The 25267-nt window shown below is 36.7% G+C and overlaps 1 protein-coding gene across 7 annotated transcripts in view; it reads left to right on the top strand.

Moving 5' to 3' along the window:
• The window catches only part of ARHGEF10 (Rho guanine nucleotide exchange factor 10), a 109586-nt gene that overhangs the window by 73452 nt on the left and 10867 nt on the right, over window positions 1-25267 (top strand). For 6 of the 7 annotated variants that reach the window (XM_059842795.1, XM_059842796.1, XM_059842793.1 and 3 more), the window contains 8 exons: window positions 872-999; window positions 1590-1690; window positions 2611-2732; window positions 6242-6328; window positions 7664-7887; window positions 8943-9100; window positions 17673-17815; window positions 23607-23781. In XM_059842795.1, coding sequence (XP_059698778.1) covers window positions 872-999; window positions 1590-1690; window positions 2611-2732; window positions 6242-6328; window positions 7664-7887; window positions 8943-9100; window positions 17673-17815; window positions 23607-23781 — 1138 coding nt within the window. The remainder of the gene's footprint in view (window positions 1-871; window positions 1000-1589; window positions 1691-2610; window positions 2733-6241; window positions 6329-7663; window positions 7888-8942; window positions 9101-17672; window positions 17816-23606; window positions 23782-25267) is intronic. The other variant, XM_059842794.1, reaches the window with a different exon arrangement.

Here is a 25267-nt window from a genome sequence, read left to right as displayed (position 1 = left end):
AGCATTTTGTGAAAATATGTACTCTGAACAAAATTTATTCAAAGAGTGCTTTCGGAAAAAGCCTCACAAGTATTAGAAAGTGAATTTCATCTACATAATTGGAAATATGTATAGCACAGAAATTCCATAAGACTTCACCCATCACCATATAAAAAACCTTTCTGCCTGCACTGACAGCCAGAGGCAACTACGCTTTGAAAACTTAAAAATCAGTCATTGTTTCAGGGTAGATGTGTGTAAGATCATTACAGGAATTTAGTTGAGGAATGAGGTCAGCTTCTTGATATTTGAAAAGCACTTAAGTTGTCATAGAATTCTGATGGTGGAAAGTGCGTGTACTTCTGTGTACTTGTAAGTCTTGATGCTTTGTACATTCAGGTGAGCTTTTGCTCTCTGCAACAGAACACTCACCTTGCAGTTATTGTTTCAGCCTCTTAAACAGATTTAGACTACACGTCTTTCGTGATGGATCTCTAAACATTTTGACTCAAAAGCATATTTTCCATATGATTTGTAGATGTCTTCAAAGAATTTTCTTTAGTAGCAGAATTCATGATGCTGGAATAAAGTAAAAGGCTTGTGCATACACCTGATACAAATTCATGTTTAAATTTCACAAACACTCGTGAATGTCATTTATGCATCATCAAACTGAGCAACATGAGATTAAATGTTCAGATGAAATACATTAGAAAATATTTTACAGATATTTCTGAACTGTGTTTACAATTATGGTTAAATTATCCATGATGGAAATGTGGTCTAATTGAAGGCCATGTGTCATTGTTTGTTATAGGCAGGAACCACCTTATTATCCTGTTTGCAACAGGCGGGTAGGCTGGTGTTGAATTAGTTTTTTTTAATTTTTCAGAACTTAAACCAATCTGTAGCCCATGACTGGACCTCAGGTTTACAAAAACTGATTTTGAAAAAAGAAGATGAAATCAGAGCAGCAGATCGCTGTAGAATTCAGCTGCAACTCCCAGGAAAACAGGACAAGTCAGTAGAAATCTTGATTACAAAACTTTCTAAATTGGTTTATATAAAAGGCATAGATGTATGAGTGAGTATTTGGGAATCTGTAGCTCTTCCCTCCCTTCTGTCTCCATAGTAAGCCCCTGAGTTTTGCTCTTAAGCTGTAATTCTGACAGCTTTAATGTTCCAGAGCAGCACTGTAGCTTTTCTCCTGTTCCTCAGCCCAGCTTTAATGTTCTAGAGCAGCACTGTAGCTTTTCTCCTGTTCCTCAGCCCAGCTTTAATGTTCTAGAGCAGCACTGTAGCTTTTCTCCTGTTCCTCAGCCCAGCATTCTGAATGCAAGAAGCCAGAGAGGAACCATGGCAGTGGCAGCTAATAGGGAACAGTCACTGTTGTATTCCTTCACCAGTTCCTCTCATCACATTTCATGTAAAGTATATGGCATATGGCATATCATAGCCTGCACACTTAAATCAGAGCTGAGTCTTTGTCTAAGTATCAGAAAATAATGAAATTTCATCTTGCTCAACATTATTAGCCATGGCTGTATTCACACCCAATGCATTTACAGTGGCTTTTTTTTTTTTTTTTTTTTTTTTTTTTTGCACTGCAGGTCTGGGCGGCCAACCTTCTTTACAGCTGTGTTCAATACATTTACCCCTGCCATCAAACAGTCTTGGATCAACAATTTACAAATGGCTAAACTGGCCCTTGGTAATTCCTACTTACTCAAATTTCCTAACAAGTTAAAATAGCTCTCAATGTATAGTGTAATACTTTTTTTTTTTTTGGAGAATGATTTTCCTTTTTTGGTGAAAACTGTAGCTGTTTAAAATTGCAATACAGTAAATAGTAGTGATTGTGTATCACTACAAAGTAAAAAAGTAGATAAAACAGGGCACTCATTATAATGAAATATATTTTCAAGAGTGTTTTAATGAAGTCTGGTATTCATTATCAATTGTTGCATCTAAATCAAAACAAATAGTCTCTAAGTTAGAACAATAAAAAATATGCTGTCCTTTGATGTTATTAATCTCCTGTGTTTGCACAAAGGGATAGGTTTCCAAAGATACTTGGACTTTTCAGTGCCTAAGTTGAGAAACATTAACTTGCTTGAAAGCAAATTTCACCAGCACATAGTCAAAATAGAGTGCTTTTGTGATGTCTCATGGAAGGCAAGCAAAATAACAAAAAAGAAGAGAGAATGGATGTTTCCCTCACTCCAGGACAAGGATCCTTATAATTATGATAACTGGCAGCTGGTAGTGATGTTTCTTAAACAGGCAGAGAAATGCTGTTCAACAAACAGATTTCTTAGAGTCTTGAGGAGAGGTTTGATGTGTCTTTTCCTCTTTCAATATTCAATTTACAAGATCATTAAGAGACTACCCTTAACATTTTGCTAATGTAAGATGGGTTTTTTTTTTTGTATTATCAGTATGTATGTAATCTATTCAATGGAGTTTTTGCTCATAGTTTCATGTTGTCATTTATGCATCTATGGCATAAGAACAGCCTGATCTGCATTGAGTAGTCCTGACAGAAATTCTTTGCTATTTCTGTGGAAAGGTGGAAGTGATTATTCAGTGGAAGGATTGTGGAGTGTTTATTGTTTTTTCTTTCCATTACAGCAGAGGATAACCTTTTAGGTTGGTTCTGCATAGAAGATGATGGGAATCAAATAAAAAAGGAAAAACATCCTCTCCTTGTTAGACACATGCCAGTGATGATGGCCAAGCAACAGGAGTTTAAGGTGAACAGAATTTTGATATGAGATTACAATTAGGTTTTCTTGTGTGATATAATTTCTCAAGAATGCTATGTTGTAAATACATCTATTAGTTCACATCTGTTACTTCTCTTGAGTGGCTGCATTGGTTTAAGACCATTAGCAATTAAAGGTCCAGAAGAGTCACAAGAATGCAAAATGCTGCAATCTTTGAGGCATTAGGGAGCATAATGTTTATTTTTACATAGTATGGCATTCACTTTCATATGTAAGTGAATCACTCAGTGTATACAGAACTGTTGGGAATTTTTACTTCATCTTGAGATTCCCGAGTGTGTGTTTGGGGCTTAGAAGCAACCTAAAGCTTACAAAGAGCAGGAATCTGATCTCCATGAAAGCTGTCCTTTCCTGGTGTAACTATGCTAAAACCTCATCAAATTTCTGATTTTTATCAGTGCACAGAGAACAATATTTTAAAAATATTTTTTAAAAATTATGTTTCTTGGAATCTTATGTAAAATGTCATATTCTGAGCAATGATACAGATGTCGTCTTAGTGGTTCTTTTCCTAAAGCAATGTGTCTGTTTGAAGCCTTATTGACCACTGATTTTGATGATGAAAACAAGTACAATACCAAACCAATAGATGAAAGGGAAGAGTACTGGATGCTTTTTTTCCAGTGTACCAATAGGATTTCTTATTGACCAGCAGTCAGTAAGTCTTGTGCAAAAAGAGTAATGGAAATAAAATTGTGTATGTGTGGATAGAATCCCAAAGTTAATTTAATGTCATTGCATGGGTGCTGCTTAAAGAGGTGAGTCTGCAGGCCCTCCCTGCTAGAACAGCTTACACAGGAGGGAAGCCCAGCTCACAGCTTCACTTCAAATGTGGATATACAAATTGGATGTTGGGGGAAAATAATTGGTGGTTCGAAATGCAGTAGAAATGTGTAGTGGTGCTAAGACAATCTATTCCTATGATACTGGTTTTCAGAGCAGCTAAAGTTTACTGAAACTCTCTGATTTCCCATACAACCAGTCATGCTTGTCTTATTAAACAGCTTTTTCTGAGGTGTACTTTCTAAAGTCACCACTGGTGAAATAACCAGCTATTTTAAATTTTTTTCAGAAACTTAAATTACGTATGTATTTCCTTAGAGCCCAGGCATTTGTAAGTCCTGAAAATGCGTGCCAGGATCTGTGAAGGCCCAGGCTCAACTCTTGTAATCAAGTTAGAACAGAGTCTTCTTTTTGTGAAAGGAAAAGGAACTTTGTCACCTTTACAGTTGGCTGAGATCTTTGCCTTGGTCACCTCAGGAGAGCAGAGTATGTGACAATATTGGCCTCAGCCCTGGGCTAACTTTGCCAGTTTTGCAGCTCCTAAAGTGATGTGGGTGTGAACCCAGGTGTCATTCCTGGTTCTCCCAAATCCTTGATATCACTAGAAAATATGACTTTAGTATTACTGCAGCCTCAGCTGCAATTTGGCTCTCCAGCCCCAGCCCATGGTGGGAAGAGAAGCTCTGCTTGGCTAATCCTGTTTGTTGGCCCTCTGTGTGCTGCTCAGGCTGCCCAGTGGTGTAGGGAGGCATCAGAGCAGGTTTAAGTCCTGGGCTTCTGTCAAGATTGAGAGCTAAACTGCCAGGGTTTAACTATGGAAAAAACATCACTTTTGACTAAGATGCAAAGTGACACAAGGTGTAATGAGGAGACTGGGAAATATCCAACATGCAGACTGTCTTATTTTTCACTAGTGATTTATTTCATTGTCACGGCTACTGTAAATCACTAAGCTTCAGCATGTGTTAAATGAGACATGCTAAGACAGGCATGGAAGCTCTTTTTTCTTTCTCTTTTTTTAACTATTGATTTCAAGTTTTTATCTGCATATAGTGAATTGCTTTGCGGAATAAATAATGTTTTTTTCTACTAAGGCAAATCACTTTGTAATGCCTGCTGACTTCAAGGGGACTGTAAAATTCTTTGCACTTTGGAAAATTAAGTAAACGTGGAATTTAGAACTCTTAACTTTTGCCAACTTGTTTTGTGGTGTTTTTTTGGTTTTGTTGGTTTTTTTTTTTTTTTTAATTGGTTAGGGGGTTTTTGTTTATTTTGATTTGATTTTTTGTTTCTTTCGGTTTTTTTGTGTTTTCTTTTAATTGTTCACCGTTTGGAGGTGATGTTGCTAGGCTACAGGGAATTAATACTAAAAGTTGATAATGAGTTTTCACTAGTACTACAATATGATAACAAGGACATTGATGTCCAAGATGAGAACATTAGTTTGAATTCTAGAGAATCTAGTGTAAAAATGTAGTATGACACCTCATTAGAAACCTTTTTATTCTCTACACAGTTAGGAATTGCTTTTCTATATTTTGAAGTATTTACATAAGCTTTACTAAATGGCCATTGATATTAGGGAAATTAGAAATCCATGACTGGTCATAAATTTTTTTTTTTCAGATCCTTGATGCTTGATTCATCTTCAGAGTTGGGATGGACTTTAAATATAGACCTTGAGTCTGGTGTTGCTTTCAGTTTTTTTTAAAATGGCCTGCATGATAAAATCATGAGTATTGTTACTTATATAGTGACAGTAACATGATGACATGAGATTGGAAGGGAGTTGAAGTCTGAAGAATGATAGTATTACCATTCAAAATAATCAAGGCACCTGGAGAAATAATTTGGGCGGGGGGAAGGAAAATAAAAAGTATCACAGTCAGCAGGCCAGACACATGGTATGCTCACTGAGAGATTAGGAGTTTCATAAATCCAGATTGAAGAGGTGGTTTGCTTGGTCTGTTAGAGTAATTTTTAATAGACCATCAAGGTAAGGATTGGTTAGCAATGTAATATTGTTACAAAGAGCAGTAAAGAATGGGATGTTTAGAAACAGGCTTCTGAAGAGGTAACCATGGTGTAGTGCTGCTATGAGCTCTGCTAGAATAGTGTGGTCGGGTGAGAAAACTCTGTGCTCTTAAACATACACATGAGGCTGATACATCTACTGGAGAGATATTAGTTGATAATGTGGCAATAATAAGTTTAAAAACAAAAATTTAAAAAAATCAATTGTTTAAAAAAGTTATATATACTGATAATGTTAATTTAGCCTAATGAGGCAGGGTCATGACATATATCAGCCTTACATGCAAAAGGACACTGCAGAGAAAGAGAAGTAAGTACCTGGTGTCTGAGATGAGACAGGCTAATGATTACATTACATTAAGGATGGTGTCAGGTTGGGGACATGAAAAAACTTAATAAAAAGTCATGAAGCATTTGAGCAGATCAGCAAAAGAGAATTTGTAGTCTTTGGCCATGAAGGTCTGTAGGGGTAGATAAGGAATGTGTTAGGAACAATATCCCTGCCGCTGACCCTGCCCAGGGGAGGCTGGGTGAACTAAACTGACTCCTTGCCTTATGAGATTCTTTGATATCCTTAAATGCTTCTGTTAATTGCAAACTAAAATAGACAGAAACAGGCATATTTTTCTAATGTGCTAACAGTTTTCCTCTCCTTGAAGGTTGAATGTGCTGCTTATAATCCTGAGCCATACCTTGTTGGAGAAACAGAGTCAGATTCCTGTGCTGTGGAGCATGGTTTTCTTTGGGTAAGTGTAATTTTTACACTGTACTCAAAGTAAATTCTGAAAGTGGTTGTCTCCTGGTTTTTTCCATTGTTTTTTGTGACTCTCGACAATGTGTAGGTGTGAAAGAAATGTTGGGCTGTTTTTTTCTCTTTGTTTTTATGTTTAAAGGGTTAGCTACTAATTGTCCATGTGATCTTGCTGGTCTCTGTAGGGTGTCAGTTAAGTGTGTGTGATTTGTGCAGCACAGAATGAATTCCAAAGTGCTGAGCACATTCAGAAGGGAGTTATGTGCTAATTTGTAACAATTGCCGCTTAAACCCATATGACCTTACACTGTCCTACTGTCTGTTTTCATATTTTAAGAATGTTTTAGCCAAAAATAATCTGTTTAAATCTGCATAGGAAAAAAATTTACTCTGCATATTGCTATGACCCCAGACATGCAGTTATTCCAGCAGAAAAAAATGAGGTGGATAGAAGCTGTTCACAAAAGAAAAAAAAAAAAAAAGCAAGCTAATGATTTCAGGAGCTTTTCTAGTTACTACAATACTGAAATTTTAAGGGAACCCTTGCGAATTAAAAGCTAGAAATAGCTTTTCTTAGTGGTCTTTTTTAAGGCAACCCATATAATTTCCTTTTGTCTTTGCCATTTGTAAACAGTAGTTGCAAAAACATGCAAATTAAATCTTTCTGCTGCTACAAAATATTCTTTCTTTCTCTTTCCTATTTTATTTTGTATAAACAAAAAGAGTTAAAAACATGTACTGTCCTTGGGTAGATTTTTTTGCTTCTCCCTGGGGAGATCCCTAGGGAGTCCTTAGGGCTCCCTAAAATGTCAAGTTTATGGACACGTTCATGATACTTAGTTCTGGATCAGGGAGAAATTTAGGTTTCTGTATCAGCAAGTTTAGAATACTCTTTCTTTTGGGATGGAGCATTTCTTTGTAGAGCTGTTACTGTGCAGAGGACAGGCCTCAGCTATATAACCTGTTTTAAAAGAACCTGAGAGAATTAGAATACCAGTTATTAAAGTAGCATGTTGCACAGATACTTACAGTAACTGCATTATGTAATGTATATACATTTGAGGCAGATATCAGAATAGGCCATACTATTATTCCTGCTTTAAAAACTTTCTTTTTTGTGAATGTAGAAGGCAAGTTTGTGTGTATAATGTTTTGATATCTCTTGTATTTGTGCTGAATTATTCTCTTATGTCTTAATGAACATTTAACTTGAGATGCAGTCTTCAGTTAACATTCCAGCCATTCTTTCTTGTACTTGTTGATCTTCCTGGAGACAGGTATCAGTCATGGTCTGTTGTGCTTTTTTTTAATTTTCTTTTTTTCATTTCAGATTGGCAGCTGTACTAATCAGATGGGCCAGGTTGCAATAGTCTCATTTCAAAGCTCCAGCCCCAAGGTTATTGAGTGCTTCAATGTGGAATCACGGATTCTCTGCATGGTCTACATACCAGAGGAGGAGAAGCTGAAAGAGCAAAACAAAGCTTCAGACTCTGAAAATGCTCTTGCAAAAACTTCTAATGTGCCTGCTATTTGCCTTGGCATGGAAGAAGGAAGGTGATTCTTGGTTTTGGTGTAATGTGTATGATTTATTGATTAAGTTTTCTGTTCTATAGCAAAATTGTTTGAGATACTTCCAAGAAAATGTTTACTTTTGAAAAAAGCATCCAAGTGTCAAGGTATCCTTTCCACTTAAATCAAGGATAAAATGCACTCTACATTATTTAAAAAGATACCGTGTGGTATTTGAAATTAAAGCAGGGCATCTTTTTGATGAAAGAGGATTAGTTTATCATATCTGAAAATATTGATACTACTTTTATAACATTACAACGTAATCTTCAGGTATTGGAAAATTTTCAGAATGGCATAGAGGAGTCCATTAATGTTCTGCCCTGTCATATTATGCAGGATTTGTCATATGAAAAAAAAATATTGCTGTTTACTATTGACATGAATTACTTTGCTGTCTCTGAACTGATGGCCTACTAAGCCATGCCTTGATTTGTGTTGAAGAACAAGGCTACATGTTCTTAACTTATAGGTCAGTTGGCAAATGGATCTTGTTACAGTTAGTGAGGCCATAAGTATGTAACTACATGTGATTTTGAAGGTGTTTGTAACTAATATAAATGAAGGAGAACAAAATTTTCCAAGGGAAATGCCATTTCTAGAAATCAGTGATATAATTCCAGATTTAACAATATTCTTACCATACCCATTGTAACAATCAATAGGAATTGTGGAAATTTTAAGTGGTGTTTGGTAGTGCGTTTTTCTTGTCTTCTCCCTAGTTCTCCATGTAATATAGATATATTTTTTTAATTAATTAAAGTTTTAGATAGACTCATAATAAGGACTTTGAGCAGAATTTTTATTATGTCTCTTTTTTGAATAACTGTTTCTGCAGACAAGATAATATGAATGTGTTGTCATATGTCAATGTTAAGTAATTGCAAGTTGTCTACGCAGACATTCTTGGGTGTCAAGAATTGAAGGAAAAAATCCTCTTTCCCCCAATATTTTATTTTAAACTTCTCTTTTGCATATTCTAGCAAGAACTATGTAAAGCAAAATTTCACAGGTCTGTTTCTTCTTGCTTCTTTCTATAGCATTTCTGTTTACAAAAGTTGCCAAGGCTCAAAGAAAATTCGACTTCAACACTTCTTCACTCCTGAAAAATCAACTGTTATGAGCTTAACATATAGGTCTCAGTACTTGTTTGCTGGCTTGGTAAATGGAAATGTCTCAATCTACACAAAAGCAGAAGGTAATGCTGCATAGTGATATGATTTGATGGCATCCTGAGGAACTGACATGTCAGTGTATTTTGGCAGAAGTAATTTTCCACTAATGTATTTTCTGAAAATTCTTTGTAAAACTGCTGAACTAGGATTACTGCTCTTTCCGGTATGTCTGACAGGCCTTGTCTCTTTTTGAAGGATAGTAGGAACTTTGATACTGTTCCCACGTTTACCATACATGCATATGACAATTGATTTTCCCCCTTAGCTTAAACCTTGAAGTCTTTAATGTTGTAAGAGTCCAGAAATTTATGTGCTAACAGCAGCACACAGTATTTTACACAGTACTTATATAATACTAATACTTATACTTTACAGTATTAAGCACAGTACTTACTTCTCTCAACTACCAAGCATTGGTGTTTATGAAACACAGAAATCCCCTATTGGTAGAGGTTTCTGTATATCTCATTTAAAATGACAACCCCATTTTTACTGTACAGATGGGATAAGTCTTTTTCCTGTGTGTGCAGTTCATGTATTTTATGGTATGCCTCCTTTTTCTGTTAGCATCACAGTTGGTTGTTTTGTATCTAGATAAATAATTGGATAAAGGAGAATCCCAGGCAGTTTTTCTGAATTGTGGCTGTCTTTTCCAGAGCTGGTTCGGGTGCTTCCAGTACATCTCAGTAAATTCCCTGCAGTATTGCATATATGTATATAGTGATTCAGTTCAAAATCAGTGATGCTTTGCTCAAGGTTTGAAACCTTAATTTAAGTGAAATGTTAGCACAGAGACTCCTAACCTTGCAAGGTACAGAGCCAGCAGAGATCTGCCTTGTTTGTGTGAGCTGCAGTAATGATGGTTGTCATGCTTCTCTAAAGAGGTGGGCCCTGTGAACAGTGCAGATGGATTTGTGTGGCACTGTACCTTGGCTACTAAATCCTCAGACTGTAACTGAGGAACCAAACTCAGTATCTGTAATCTTGGGGCAAAATATGTGTCCATGGTTAGATTGTATAAAGAACTTGTTTGGGAAAGGTACAGGATGCTTTTTTTTTTTTTTTTTTTTTTTTCTTCCCCCCAAGCAACAAAGGATCTGGGAAAAAGTGCTGGGAAAGAGACTTCCTTTGTCCAGTTGTTGTCTTCATCCCAGTAGGTTTTCTGTTGAGCTGTTGTCTCTGATCCAAAGCCAGGCATTAGATTTCAGTTCCCTTTAAAACATTTTTTTTTTTTTTTACCACTGAATAGCATTTTTTTACTTTGCTTTTGAGGTACAGGAATGAGGTCTTGATCCTAGATTCATAATATTTTTGGTATTTCAGTTTCTCTACCTGGATGGGATATTAAAGTGAATCTGTCATCTTCTCTGAAAGGTGTTGGTGTATTTAAGTAGTTTTAAGACTGCAATTACTATCACTTAACTTCTTCCAGAAAAGACCACTTCAAAAACACAACTGACATTCTTGGCAGTATAGCTAAGGATTCATGGATTGCATATCTACAGAGAGTGTCTAAGGTGGGGCAGAGCTGTTAACCAGACTGCATTACAGACTGGTTATGAGATGGAGGTTATTGCATTGACCAGGGTCATAGTATCCTCTGTTTGTCTTTTTCTGAAGATGCTGGTTTTGGGCAGTGAGATATTCAAAGAGCTTGTCAGAGTCATGGTCTCTGGAGCTTTGAGACAGGAAATAACAATATTTTTCTGACTCTTGTCAGTTAATCTTGTAGTTCCTCTCCTTACTGCTTGGTCAGCGTGGCTTATTTCAGTTCTCCATGCCCCATGAAGTTGTGTGACTCAGCTGCTGCTATGTTAGCATCCATCTTCCTTATGTTGGCTGCTGTGGCTATGTGAGGCAGTCAGCCCTGGAGGGGTGTTTTTATGAGCACTGACCTATTTACCAAACAAAGGAATCCAAGCAGTGAAATGAGAGGGAGGGGGAATGCAACCTCTGAGGAGCTTTGTGCAATTCATCAGGGTTGCCTTCTCTTCTGCAGAGGAGGTTACTTTTCAGCCACTTCAGCTTGGGATTTGGTCTGTCATCACAAAGGAGATTAAGTAAAGATTTAAAATTGAATGTGAAATATACCACTACATTGCATCTTGATTTGAAGCCTAAGAAGGACAAATACTGTTAGATTCACAGGAAAAATGATTGCTACAGGATTCCATGAATGAGAAAGGATAACATTTCTTCTAGGATGAAAATCTATCTCACAGTCTGTGATAGATTTGGGGTCCTTTTGACTTCCTCCCTGGCAGAAACTGTGTGGGTCAGTTGAGTCACTGAAGCTCGATTCCTTACTCTTTGTAGTCAGAGAGCCATGATTTGGGTCATTTGTGTCATTTACCTGAGTAGCTCTAATTTTTCCAGTTGTTCTCAGAGAGGTCAGTGCATATAAATACCCGTGATGTTTGTTTGCAAACAGCAAGTGCTTTCTTCTGACTTTCTTCACTAGGGAACTATGTCACATCAACAGCATCCAGAGTGCTCTGGCTGAAGAAAATCTTGTCTTGAAGTAGTAAAAAATGGAAACTAAGAAGTCTGTACAGTAAAGCAAGGAGCAAATGCCATGTTAGTGGAAAAGTAGGAGGTGCACAACTTCCTTTCTGGAGGGTAGTCATATTTTAGTCAGACTCCTCCATATCCATGTACTTTCACATATGAGGATAAAAAGTACATAAGTACTTTTTAGTATTTTATGTATTTTTAAGTATTTAAAAATGCATAATGTAATATATTTGAACACAAACTGAAAGCAAAGTCTTGAGGTGCTGATACCATAAAACCTACTTGGTTCTTAAATGTGAGCTCACATGGTGATTTGTGAAAATATCAGAACACTAGGGTGCAGGTCAGCTAATACATTGATTGTAAAAACAGTACCCCTAATAATTATCCTCACTAATCCTTTATATTATGTGTGTGAGAAAATTTGTTTTGGGAACTGTGAGACAGCTAGTGAATTAAATGCTGTTCTGTATAGGAAGAGGAGTGGTGCAGATTGCAAAATTTCTCCTTTGCACACTTATCAGTCTGAAAAATTCTGCCTTTAGTGTTTGCCTCAGGCTGAGTTAATATTTCCATGCAAAACATGCTTAGAAGAGGTTAAGGGAAAAGTGTGTTGTATTGTCTTTTTTTAAAAAACATAACAAAACCCCTTTGTGATGATTGCAGACAGCCCAGCAGATGTGTTTTCTGAGTGATGTAATAGCAAAAAAGGTCAGCGCGTGTTTGACTTCCATTCACAAAAGTATCTTAGGAAAGGGAAATCACAATCTTTATGTAATATAGGTGTATTGTTCCTGATATACTGGAGTCAGTTCCAGCTTCCTTTCTCCTAGACTTTGATATACATTTCCTTTTCATAATGTCATGTAAAGAGTACAGGAGAGAAACAGGAAAAAGAAAATAAAAAATCAGAATTATTGTGGCAGAAAGTAGAAGAATTAATATTTTAGTCATTCAGTAAGAGTTTGGTCTGGTGAAATAATAGCTGAGGCAATTTTGGCCATGCACAGAACAGAAGAGACTTCACTGGTAAGAACTTTGGGAACTCTGAAGTTGGTCAGAAGTTTGATTACTTACCTGCCCAAAGAGGCTTTGTGACGCTAATCAGTGGAGCATTTTCAGAGGATTAATATCAAGGAAAATGACAAAAACTGAAAGGAAATACAAGAGTAAGGGAAACAGTTACAAAAGTGAAGGAGTAGCAAGTCAGTTGACTGGTGATGCATTTGGTAAGACCCTTGTGTCCTCTGACAAATTGAGGAAAGGAAGAATATGTGGAATGTTAAATGCTGGTGTCAAAGTCAGAGCTTGAGTGGATCCATGTACTGCTCCAGCTTGTCTGAAGAGTGGATTTCTGGCATGTGATTGCCACTTCAAGTAGACTTTGTGAGAGGTATTGCTGTGAAAAGTAAACAGTGGTATTAAGCTGTTAGGGAGAGGACTAGAGCAGTGATACTGAAACAGAGATAAAATACTGTTGTCTTTGCAGTGTCACATAATACTCATCACCAGAAATATGTTGACATTGCTTTCAGTCTTATTTGTGTATCTCATGCCAGGACCTCAGTACCACCCCCTATAACTGTAGGAAGAGCTCTGTCAGCTATTTGGCTTGAAGAATTTGATGCATGTGGGAGAAAAAATGAGTATGCATGCACAGTGTAGGACATTCCTAGTTACACATTGTTTAGAAGAGCAAGCCTGAGTGTCTCATCGTATTTTCAAGTGATCAGGAATGTGCTAAACTTTTGACTTCTGTAGGTACCATTTCCTCCTCCACAGTGCTGGCGTATGTACCATGTGATGGAAAAAATGTTTGTGCTCCACTGCACTAATGAACCAAGACCTGCTGTTCCCAGGGCTGTGTTGGCAGCTCTGTTGAAAGCATCAATAGTGCTGCTAAGCAAGAGAGGAAGCTGTCAACAAAAACGCTTGCTCGGCTCAGCTTGACTGAAAGCTTAAAGGAAGGCAGGACTACTACAAACTTTGAAAAGACCTTCTGAGGAAATAAACTCTATGTTAATAGGTTATCTCATATGAAGACCTGAGTGCACCAACTAATTACAATTTTTAAAAGTACTAAATATTTAAAATATTTATAAATGAATAATAGGAAGCCTATTCTTGTAAATTATTGTAAAATATTTTTGCTTCCTTCATTGGGTTTTGTGGGAACAAACACAGAAGGATAAAATGAACATTGTTTTAAAACTTTTCCTATAAAATGGACATTGTTTTAAAAGTTCTTCTATTCACTCAAATTTAATCAAATAGGAACATAACTAATTTTTCAAATTCATAAAAAAATCACAAAACTAATAACAAAATGCACTAATGGAAATAATTTCCTTTTACATTGAAGTCTTAGAAATATATCATGAATATGAGAGACCTTACTTTGATGCAGCTAAACAGCCTGATATATGCATTGCAAGATACTGTTCAATGCTGGTGTGCAAACTATGGCATGTAACTTCTGGAGAAACATAAGTTACAAAGAGTATTAAAAATAGTGGCATAACACAGTGACATAACACATACCTATTAGTATAAAATCTGTCTTCTTTTTTTTTTAAATACTTATCTAATATGCAAATATCAGACATCTTATATACAACATAAATATATAACATCTAATTTCCAGAAGCCCCTGGATTCATTTCTATCTTTGAACCTGTTCTCAGATTTTGTAGACACATCTCTTTCCTGCATACAGCTGTACCTGCAATTCATATCCTCGTGAGACTTGCCTTGAGATTTTCTTGGCAAAAGTTTTATCTTGGCTTCTATTTCTTGCTTATTTTCTCTTTTGCCAGGAAAAAATAAGCCTATTTTGATCATTAACTAGCAAAGGATTTTATAGCATCAAATGAAGTTATTCCTTATCTCTTTTGCAAGTGCTGTGACTAATTTTAAGTACCTGGATAGTGCCAGTTGTTGAAACTATTCACATAAGCATGTCTTGAATCTGCAGGTGTTTACACAAGTCAGAGATAATGCTTCTTTTCCCTTAGATTTTAGAAGCAATGGACATTGGATCAGACAGATAATATGAAATAGCCAGTGTCAAACATGAAGTCTGTGCCGGCAGGTATTGAACAGGGTCTGCTGAGATCTAGAGAGAGAGGCAAGAAGAGTATTATGTTTTCTTCAAAGTGTGATTTTGTTAGTGTTAAACCACTTGTGAGCCCCACACAGACTTGATAAGTGCTTTTGGGGATGGGTGATAAAATTCTTGGTCAGCAAAATGAAATCGTGATCTTACTTTTAGCCAGCAGCCTGTGGTTAAAGCATTTACAGAAGTATGTTGGATAATCAGGCTTAAACCCTTGCCTTGCTTGAGTGGATTTTTACCCATGCTTTCCACTCTCAAGAGATTTCTCTGGCTGCCACAGAATGAAAGGAGATGCACAGGGCTTAATTTGTCCTCCTGGTGCCATTCCACTTTGTATAAATAATGAATGATTCACTGAAGCAGGATCCAGAACACAGCTGACACATCCTTTGAATACTGTCCTAATTACTAGACCAGAGAGTGTCCCCCTACCCTTTTTTCCCCTCATCTGTCTCAGATACTTTCTGATCTAGAAGTATCAGTGTTTGCAGGAGGAAATAAAAAGCACCTGAGAATAGCTTTATCACATGATTAGGGTCATAGGGTAGAGTGATAGCTTTGGATCTTTCCTGGGCTGATACATCAAGTGGGATTTCAGATATTTTTTTCAAGAAATTGTGTTAACACAAAAGACATGAGGCCTCTATCTCACCTTCTTTGTCCAATCCTATGGAACTCTTAAACTGGATTGTCAAGTACTGTGTTAACACACACACCAACAGAAATGGTTTCGTGAGAACTGAGGTTTTTAGGCATAATGTTGAATCAGATATGCATTACTCAGATGGTATTTATAACATTGATAGTATTGAAAGCACCTTCTTACATTGATAGAAATTATTAATAAGGCTTAATGCTTAGTCCTCTGAGGAGTTACATGGAACTTCAGGGCATAAAGGTCCAGATTTAAGAAAAAAAGAAATTTAATTTAAGCAAAATGTAAATGAGTCCACAGTTGAGGTCCTGAAAATTCTTATTTTCCTGTTGTTTCAGTATCAGCTATGCTTTATATATAAATTAATGTATGCCTTGAATGTATTTAAGAGAAAAACTTGTCAAGTTCTGTGACCTTTTGTTTTATAATAATGTTTTTTTTCAGTGTGAAAATATAACTAGAAAAGATAGCTTTTTGCTCAGCATGTCTGCTCCTTGCCCAAACTCATTGTCTTTATCCTTCAGAGAAGACAGGAAGAATGTAGCAGAATTATGCTGGGTTTATCCCTAGGAATGGTGCTATGAACAGATTTTTGTTAAACTTCTGCAGTCAGCATCCCTCGCGCAATGAAAATTGTGACATGCACGTGTGCAGCTGCACTCACTGAAGGCTCTGCACTGCCTGCAGTGCTTGCAGCAGTCATAGAGTATGGGCAGCCTCCAGTTTAGAATTGAATTTGGGAGTAATGTGGTTGCTAAAGAACGGAAACTTTTCCCAAAGTTTATTACTAACAGTACATATGAGTCATAGAGAACACAGAGTGACTCTGACATTACTGGGAGAGTTTGCAGGCTAATAACTGGAAGCACTCTTCTCAATGCAAACTGAAATAATGAAAATTATTTTGACAGCCTGAAACTAAATGTCACTTCTACAAAGATGCTTTCAGAAGAGGGCCACATCCTGAGAATGACTCAGCGAAGGTTGGATCTCAGAGATGACAGAAATTTTGAGAATTACTCCAGAACTGAGGCTTCTCATTATTGTTGTTGCTATTGTGATTGGTGAAGCAGGACATTTTGTGCCCCCGTTCCCTAAGCAAATAATAGAAGATGCACTTGTTTTCAGGAGGAAGAAGAAAAAGATTGTTCTGAAGTGCTTGCCTAAAGATGTGTTTACTTTAGTCTCATCAATCAAAATTTAAGTGGTTACTGAGTTGAAACCAGTGTCAGAAAAGTAAACAACTTTTCTGCAGCTTGTGCATGAAGAAGGCTTTTCAGTGAAGAAATTGTGCTTTTTGAAATATTTTATCTCAGGGTGAAACCCAGTTACTTTTAACAGATTTTTATATTATTAATAAATCATAATGAATAGAAATGTCATCTTTGAGACTATATTCTGTGAGCACTTACAATATATAAACTAATATGAAATCATTAAAATTAATTTTGATGTACTTAACATGTCAATTTGTATGTATAAAAGAGAAAGCCACAACTGTTTCAAGAAGCCTATGTTGCTGGTTCTTAAATTTGGGGATAAGTAATCTCCTAGTCCTTGTTTCAAAGAGATGGCCATTGAGAGTGACCATAGCAGTAGGTGGAAGCATTCTTACCAGAGCCTCTCTGAATAACTGATTGTGCCACTTGCACATGCATAATTTAATTTAGATCTGCTAAGTGCAGTCCAAAGAAAACACTGTGGGTTTTATAATTAGAGGAAAAAGTAAGAAAAGTGAAGGTATGGCACAAGACCAAGTTTTAATTTCTTCTTTTTTTTGGTCTTAATTTCCATCTTAATTGAAGCATCTGGTAGTAGGAAGGTCCATTCCATCAAAATGCTCTTAGAGAGTGAACTGCACTCATTACAGCCTACAGTAAAAATCTTCCTGATGATTTTGCACATGAAGGATGATTCTGTCCTAGTTAGAAATCGATTCATCTTGAAATAAGTTGGCTGTAAGCTCCTCCTGGGTTGGAGACAATTGTGTCAGCCATGAGTTTCTGACTGTATTTCCTCTGAGAAGGAAAGCAGTTGTATTAGAACAGCAATGTGGTATTCCTGAATTATCATTTAATCTGGATAAAATTTACTCTGTTGACAATTATATGAGTACTTAGGTTTGGGTTTTCTCCTTAATGTTGTTATAGCCTTGCAAATTTACCCTGGAAGCTAAAAGAAATCATACACAAATTACAGTGTAGCTTGAAATGGCAACTTGCAGAAATTCAAGCAGTGGACTTTTCAGAACTGTTTTAAAGCTAAGATCACCATTTGGTTGTGTATAACCTTTCTTCTTTTTTCATTGAAGATGGGACATGGAACACAGAACCTCAGAAGATAGTTAAATTGGGTGTTCTGCCTGTTAGAAGTCTGCTTGTGATGGAGGAGACCATTTGGGCTGCATGTGGTGGACAAATTTTTATAATCAGCACTGTGACACATTCCATCGAGGTAAACACTTTTAAAAGCATTGCTCACCTATTATGCTTCAGGGTATAAGTGGTGAAATTTTAAAGATGAAAATGTGTTTAAGAAGCATCATGATTCAGGAAGTTTTTATTAAATGTGGTTTCAGCTCTTTGAAATCTCACTCCCTTAGTTTGTAATTCTGCTGTTGTGTTCTCTGCTGATGTCTCGTCAGACCTTGCTGCCATTTACCCACTGGTTTCCATAAGGTGCTTGGAAATGATAGAATATTTGGGGCAAGAGATTTTCCAAAAATTAAATCTGAGGTAAGGCAGCAGAGAACTGGGTGCCTATAGGCACATTTTATGTTAATTACAGAAGAAGGTTTAACTAAGAGACTGCCTATATATACTTGGATGTTACTTGTACCTTGCAATAATTTCATAACATATTTTTTCAGAGTTTTGTTTCTTGGTGGCCTACAAAAATTTTATTTGCATAAGAGCAGTTTCTGATGAATAGTCACACAAAAGCCAGCTTTTTCTGAATGAGAGAAGAGTCTTAAGGGTTCAAACTCACATTTATGACCACATTTTCCAGAAAATGTTAAGCCCTTATTTCTGTCAAAATTACAGCTTTCACCAAAAGAACATCTTAGTAGTCCAAAGTTAAGAGTTGATGAAGCATCAGGAGTTCAACCTCTCCTTCAACCTACAATAGAGTGTCACTGAATTGCATGATGTTTACAGCCATGAAGTTTTTTCTAACAGGAGTCATGATGAGCTCACAGCCTCCTTCTTTGTGTGCTTTGTTGCTGCGTTTTTTTCTTTCATGGTCGTGTTTTCTCCCAACAATTGTCTGTTTGGTACAATTGATTCTGTGAGTCACTGTCATGGGTTTGCAGAGAAATAGCGAACATCCTAATTTCCTCTGTCTTTTTCTGTGTTTTCTGAGAGATTTGTTTCATCTGATAAGATGCTTGGATTGTATATTCTCCTACTTTGCTTTTCTTAAAGGCTTGTTTTGTTGGTAGTTTGAATGGTATGATTAGGGAAGGATTTTGGATGAGTGATTTGGATAGGTGCTTGAAATGGACTTTTGTTGGTTTCACAGCCTCTGGGACTCATGGTTGCTATTCTACAGACTTTACTAAAATCTCTCAGATTCTCACTAGGAAAACAGTAAGAAATCACAGCCAGGTTGTTCCTGTGTGAGGCTGGATATGTACAGCCAGATCTCTGTAAATAGGTTTGGCATGTCTGGCCTAATTCTGTAACAGAGCTCTCCCTAAGTCTGGTGGTATGGCTGCAGTTTGGGCTATGCTGGGCTGTTTTGGCAGAGGAGAACAAACCCAGGGTTAGACAAACTTGAAGGATTAAAGAATGTTTAAAGCTTACTCTGTCATAATACAGTAAAATGTCATGGACTGCAGTGTTGAAAACAGAAGTTTGGAGACATAAAATAACAAGTACTCTACCAATATCTCTCAGACATGGCAGTTTCATTTTTCAGCTGTTACTACAGATTTTCCTACAAAAGCATCACAGGAGGTTTCTTCTCATTTCTCAACTAAGCCATCTGTTGTATTCAGAGCTCAGGTTATTACAGGTCTATTGCACACACAATAAGTGCTGCAGCAAGCAACATACAGGAAATGGTGCATATGGGTTGAGTAATGTTGTTCAAGAACATGATGATTTTCTGTATGTCTGGCTGAGGATCATCTTTTTAATTTCACACAAATATCCATGGCATAGTGTGTCATCTTCCTCATAGAACTGTGAATTAGCAATGATTTTCTTTTGCTTCTTTATGGATATTAAGACATACTGATCTTTTTCTCATCATCTCACCAGACTAAAACAGGTCACTAATGTTTTCAATATTGCTGCCTACTTAGTTGACCTGACTTGTTTTGATAACTTCCTAGTTTTATGTTTCCAAAAGTGATCTGCTATGTTGTTCTTCCCATGTTGACTGGCAATATTGTTTTGATATTATACAATATATGAGGCAATTTAAACTCTGTCTATATCAAATATTTTAACCTCTGAGCTGCCTGTTCGTTACTGTGAAGAGCAGAATCTTTGCTATGAGTAGAAGCAGGAGCAAGGAAATGTTTGTTCTCTCTCTGTGCTCTCTCTTGTTGAAAGTTAGTTGTAATGATTTTACTCAAGATCTTTTGCATAAACGTGATCTTCACTCTGTCAGCAGGAATCCAGGTGTTGCACAGCACTCACCTGTTACTCTTCCCTCTTTACTGAGCTCCTTTATATCTCCCATATACTTAATGTGGAGATACTCCATGTACACTGCAATGCAGCTGCTTGCTACTTCATTGCTACTGTCATGCATGCATACTATGGGCTCTGCACCATGTACATTTTCTGTAAAGGAATCTGGCAAGATTTTAAGGCCATGTTTGTGCAAATCCATGAGCATATTCAAGTCTATTTTTTAAACTTGTCCTTGTGAGGCTTCACAGGTATCTCATATTTAACTGTCTGTACATTTGCTAAGTGCAAAGTACATTGTTCTTGAAGACAATCTTATTCCATGCCTCCTTGCCCTGCTAAGATTTTTATTTAAGATTTTTTCTTTCTTAAATAATTTTAAGTAAATAAGCAGGTTTGGCATGGTGTGTATTTGATTTGGATATTATTCATTTCTGCTTTTCTCCCCCCTCTGATATGGGGAAGACTCTCAATTCACTTGTTCTAATAATATGTTATTGTAATAGAATGTTTTAGGTAATGTCTTTTATTGGCACAATGCCCCAAACTGGCACAATGCCTCAAGATCCTTGGCAGGGCACACATGAGAAATGCATCTATTGCTGTTATATATTAATTACATACTCTGATCCTCTTTCTGTGAAGAAGAAATTTGTCACTTAGTTTTGACAGTTGTATTGCTGTTGGGTACAGACCTACATCCGATAATGGTCTCTGTGCCTGGAGCTCCTTGTACTCTGCAAAGGCAGTTTGTGCTTGTTTCAAAACTTCAAAAATGCCAGATGATTTTAAAGAAAAAGTCACTGGTTGAGTGTGATTCTATCCTCGTCTGTTTTATCTTGTTTTTAAAACTTTGCTATCTATACAAGGGTTACACTGAAATGTTCAACTGAGTAAATAAAAATATGGAAATCCCTATACATGAATGTGTGTTGTAACTTCTTTAAAGGAGTGAAAGACATTTGTTAGATGTTGAAGGTAATGGCACCCATTATCCTCTTCACCTGGAGCTGGAGAAATCATGCTTCATCTCTTGGTGCAGCAGTTTGGTGTAAGTGAGCACTCCTTCAAAAGAAGGGCTCTGCTGTGTCCCACACTGCTGGAACACCAGTGAGCTGCATTGGGCTGTGGCATCCACGGTGCCTTCTGCAGCTCCTGTGCTGCTGTAGTCAGAATGGGAGAGCCTGGGGGGGAAAAGCCAGGCAAGAGGAATGTAGGTATGAAAACTAAAAGAGAAAAAGAAAATTAATTCCATTTTTTTTGATAACAAAAGGAATAAGACATCTTTTTTTCTTTGTATCTGTATTTCTTGTTATAAAAAGAAAAGACCAGCTCACAGGTTTTCAGATAGATGTATAGTTGAAGCAGATGTCAAAGCTATCCTTTATGCAAAAGTTTATGCATGAGAAGGTGCAGTTTTGGGGTATGTTCTTGCTCCTTGTTGGAGGACCCTTTCAATGAGAAGAATAGTTCTTCCTACGGGTCTTGTTGTGTTTGCAGTATATAGTTTTACTTCAAGTGGGTCTGTGTGTTCCAGCAGCCAGCTGTACAAACGGCAGGACAGACTTAGTGGGAGTATAATGAGTTGGCTAGTAAAAATGGAATGTGACAAAAATGCATGTGCAAGTTGTTTTCAGTGGCACCAATACAGTTGTCAGCTGTGGTTGGATCCCTCTAGAGAAAATTATTTTTTTTACAATCTTCTTCATTTTTCTTCTAATTTCAAAGAGTGCAAGTTGCTGGTCAGGTTTGCTTCAGCAGCCGTGGGTCTATACCCTAGGAGTTCTCAAGAGCCAATTAGTCACCAGTGTAGGAATGTATGAGTGTCTAAACAAAGTAAATAGTTTAAAATCTTTTTTTCAGTGGAACATGCATGATGAGAATGTCAGCAAATCTAGTCATAAGGGCTGTTTCTGACTTTGAAAGATGTTTTTATGGATAAATTCTTCTGTTGAATAAATCTTATGATTTTCAAATTGTGTATATCATTTGGTAATGAATGAATATTGGTTACTTGAGGAAAACAGTGAATATTAATGTGTCTGCCAGAGCTGCTTACCTTACATTCTGCAGTGTTATTATTCAAAGAATCAAAGTGTAATACAGTAACACTCAAAAACTGAACCACTGCCGACAGCTGAAGAGAAAATTCTGTTCATTTACTAAAACTGAACATTTGGAGAATAATGTTAACAAATGAAAAACACAAAAGATAATTCCCATCTTCTTTAAACAGCAAATTTCTCAGTGAAAATAGTAGTTTATGCAGTAGCAAAGCATAAAAAAAAAAAGAATTACATGCTTAGTAAACATAATACCAAAAGTTTTTCTTTGTGGAAATCCTAATTTTTTTATTCTTTGTCTCTGATCTTAGCCTGTTAGTTGAATTTTTATGGAAAATTTTGACAATATATCTATAACCTTATTATATTTTGATTTTAATTAAAAAAAAAGCCAAAATGTAGCTTAATTGTAACACCTGGAAAACTTATATGTGTATTTCACAAGGAAGGAGGAGGTACTTCTGCGTTTTATCTGCAAATGTAATAAAGAATATATAATAGGTGAAGTGACTATTAGGGCACTTATTACTTCCATACCCCTCAGTGAGAGTTTTTTTTCCAAGGACCAGTCTGTCATTTATTTAGCTAAGTAAGTTTTGTGTTTACCAGACTGGCTCTCTGATAATAGCTGGCACAACAATAAAAGGCTGTGTTCAACTTCAGAGACAGTCTTCTCACAAGACAAAACTGGGGGGAAAACAATGCCTCCTTCTTGTTAATGATTAAGAAACTTTACTACAGCTTTATCTCACATGTTAATAGAGACAGAGAGAGAGAGAGATTTCTGCCTTCCTGGAGCCAGGTTGTAACTGGCTCTAGATCAAGGGAAAAGGTCTATCTTCAAAGTGTTATGTTACTTACATTTAGAAAGAGGATTTTGGCTTTTATAATGAGAAGCATCAATTCTTTGAAGGACAGGAAAACAATATAGCTAATGCTTGTGAAATTCAGAAGCATCAAAAACCAAACTGCAATATTAAGGCTGACATTGTTATGTGTGTAATTGAGCAAATTGTGCGTTTATATTCTTAAACACTCTACGTTCTAAATATGACTTTTTATTACATTCTGTTATTCTTGTTATGAAAAGACCCCCAGCAGAACAAAAGAAAAGTATTTTTTTATTGTTGAAATAGAATTTCTGCTGTAGATAAAAGTACAGCTGTGGTAGTTTTCCCAAAGGAGTATAAATAAAGAAATATGAAATCCTTTTAAGTCTGAGCTGGTTTGGGCTTGCCATCCCCTATCATGCAATATTTTTAAAAAAAACAGAAAATCTGAGTTAATCTGTTGTTAGGTGGAACCCTAGCTCAAGACCTGAGAATCCTTCTATAGTAATAATGAAATATTTCCCAAAAAAGTCCCAGGGCAATTAACACATCATACACAGCTATCAGAACATATCCTGAGCAAGGAAGAGGAAGCTTTGTCCTTGTCAAAGAGGATGAAGATACAGTGCTTGCACTCAAAAGCTGGTAAGAAAGGTTGAGTGATATCTTTGACTTGCATCTCCCCACAGAGCCCTTGTTTTTCTTGCAGAACCACTTTGAAGCCCATCAAGAGGAAGGGATGGTAATCTCTCACATGGCTGTGGCTGGAGTGGGAGTCTGGATTGCCTTCACATCTGGATCTACCCTTCGACTGTTTCACACTGAGACACTGAAACACCTCCAGGATGTCAACATTGCCACACCTGTTCACAATATGTTGCCAGGTAGCTGAATTGCATCATGTGGTAACATTTTTGTTTTATCACTGTTGTTCTTTAGTGCTGTAGATTAGGCCAGAATCAGAAGGTTCATCTCAGACTTTGAGTGTGGTGTCTCCTGACTATTTAATTTAGTAAGTCATAGTCCATCTGCTGCCCAGGTGAACAATGTATGCAGTGAGTTGGTTGAGTAACAGCAGGTTGAGATAAGCAGGTGGATTCTTCTGTTTGGTCATATTTTTTTTGTGTGACTGTGAAACAGTTGGACAATGTAATCTGTCATGAAATTGTGTTTTCTTTGCAGAGATTAGCATTTGCTTTTGGAACCTTAGAATCTAGTACATGATGGAATCATTTTGCCTAGGATCTGGACCAAAAAACCACTTGCTTAATTTTAGTTATATCAGTAGATCCAGGAAACTCAGCTGAATCACTCACATGCTGCCATTTCAGAGTGTGTTCAGTGTTTTGCTGACCTGAGCTCTAATTTGGTGAACTAAATGATTAGTTTTAAATCTAACCTGTCGTTGTTAGGATAAAGTTTTAAAAATTAAAACTCTTTGCGTGTTTTAAGAGAGAAGCTGTTCAATAAGCAGTTGAAAGTGCTTGTATCAGTTTAGCAAGTGGATGACAAAGACCTCAGCATCAGCAAGCATGTCAGGGAGCTGGGGCTGTGCTGGGAGGAGAGAGGCAGAAAAGTGGTACTGGCATGGCTGAGCATGAGGTATCCATGAGTGGACAACCATTCTTTCTCTCTCTCCCTGTTTGTAGACTGGAATAGACCAAGCTTCTGCAGTTTTTATGGGCAATGTGTGTGCCAGCTTTATTGCTTAGTTTTTCTAGCTGAAGCCAGTTCTTCCCACACAGAGATTATATTTATATTCTCACAGGAGTTAGGTATAAATCTTACATCAAAAATGTTTCACTTCTTCAGTTTCTTCTTCTTACCATGTTTTCTTTCAGATGACATTAGCTTTGCAATAAAATTCCATTATAAATTTTGTCTGTTTGCCATGTTCTAGACAGGCGGCTTTTTGCATGTGTTGTTTGACCATAGCTCCAGCACTGAACAGCAGCAAATCATCTGCCTTTAAATAGATAATTTGATTGAATTCATCAGAATTGTGCAAAGAAATCAAGATCAGCTGTAAAAAGATTACCTTTTAGTATGTTCTGTTGTTCATAGCAGGGGGAAAAAGGGAAGTAAGACCTCCCTTATACATATTTTCTGCATATAAATATATTCAAAAATTTAGCTTTGTATTCATTGCCATGGCAATAAAATTGCTGATATAACATACCATTATTTTTGTAAAAGAGCTTTAGCTAATTATAGCTCCTTGGTGTCATTCATACCCATTTTAGTTCCTTTTTTTTTTTTTTCCTCAGTGTCTTCACAGAAAGCACACCAGTGAATGGAAATGGAAGGCTATTTTAGGAGTAGGACATTATTATAGCAAATGTTCAAAGGGAGACTCCTTTCTAAAAATGA

Source organism: Haemorhous mexicanus, chromosome 3 (assembly GCF_027477595.1).
Source record: "Haemorhous mexicanus isolate bHaeMex1 chromosome 3, bHaeMex1.pri, whole genome shotgun sequence".
Taxonomy (NCBI): domain Eukaryota; kingdom Metazoa; phylum Chordata; class Aves; order Passeriformes; family Fringillidae; genus Haemorhous; species Haemorhous mexicanus.
Note: the sequence above shows the minus strand (reverse complement) of the source record. Positions and strands in the feature narration are given on the sequence as shown.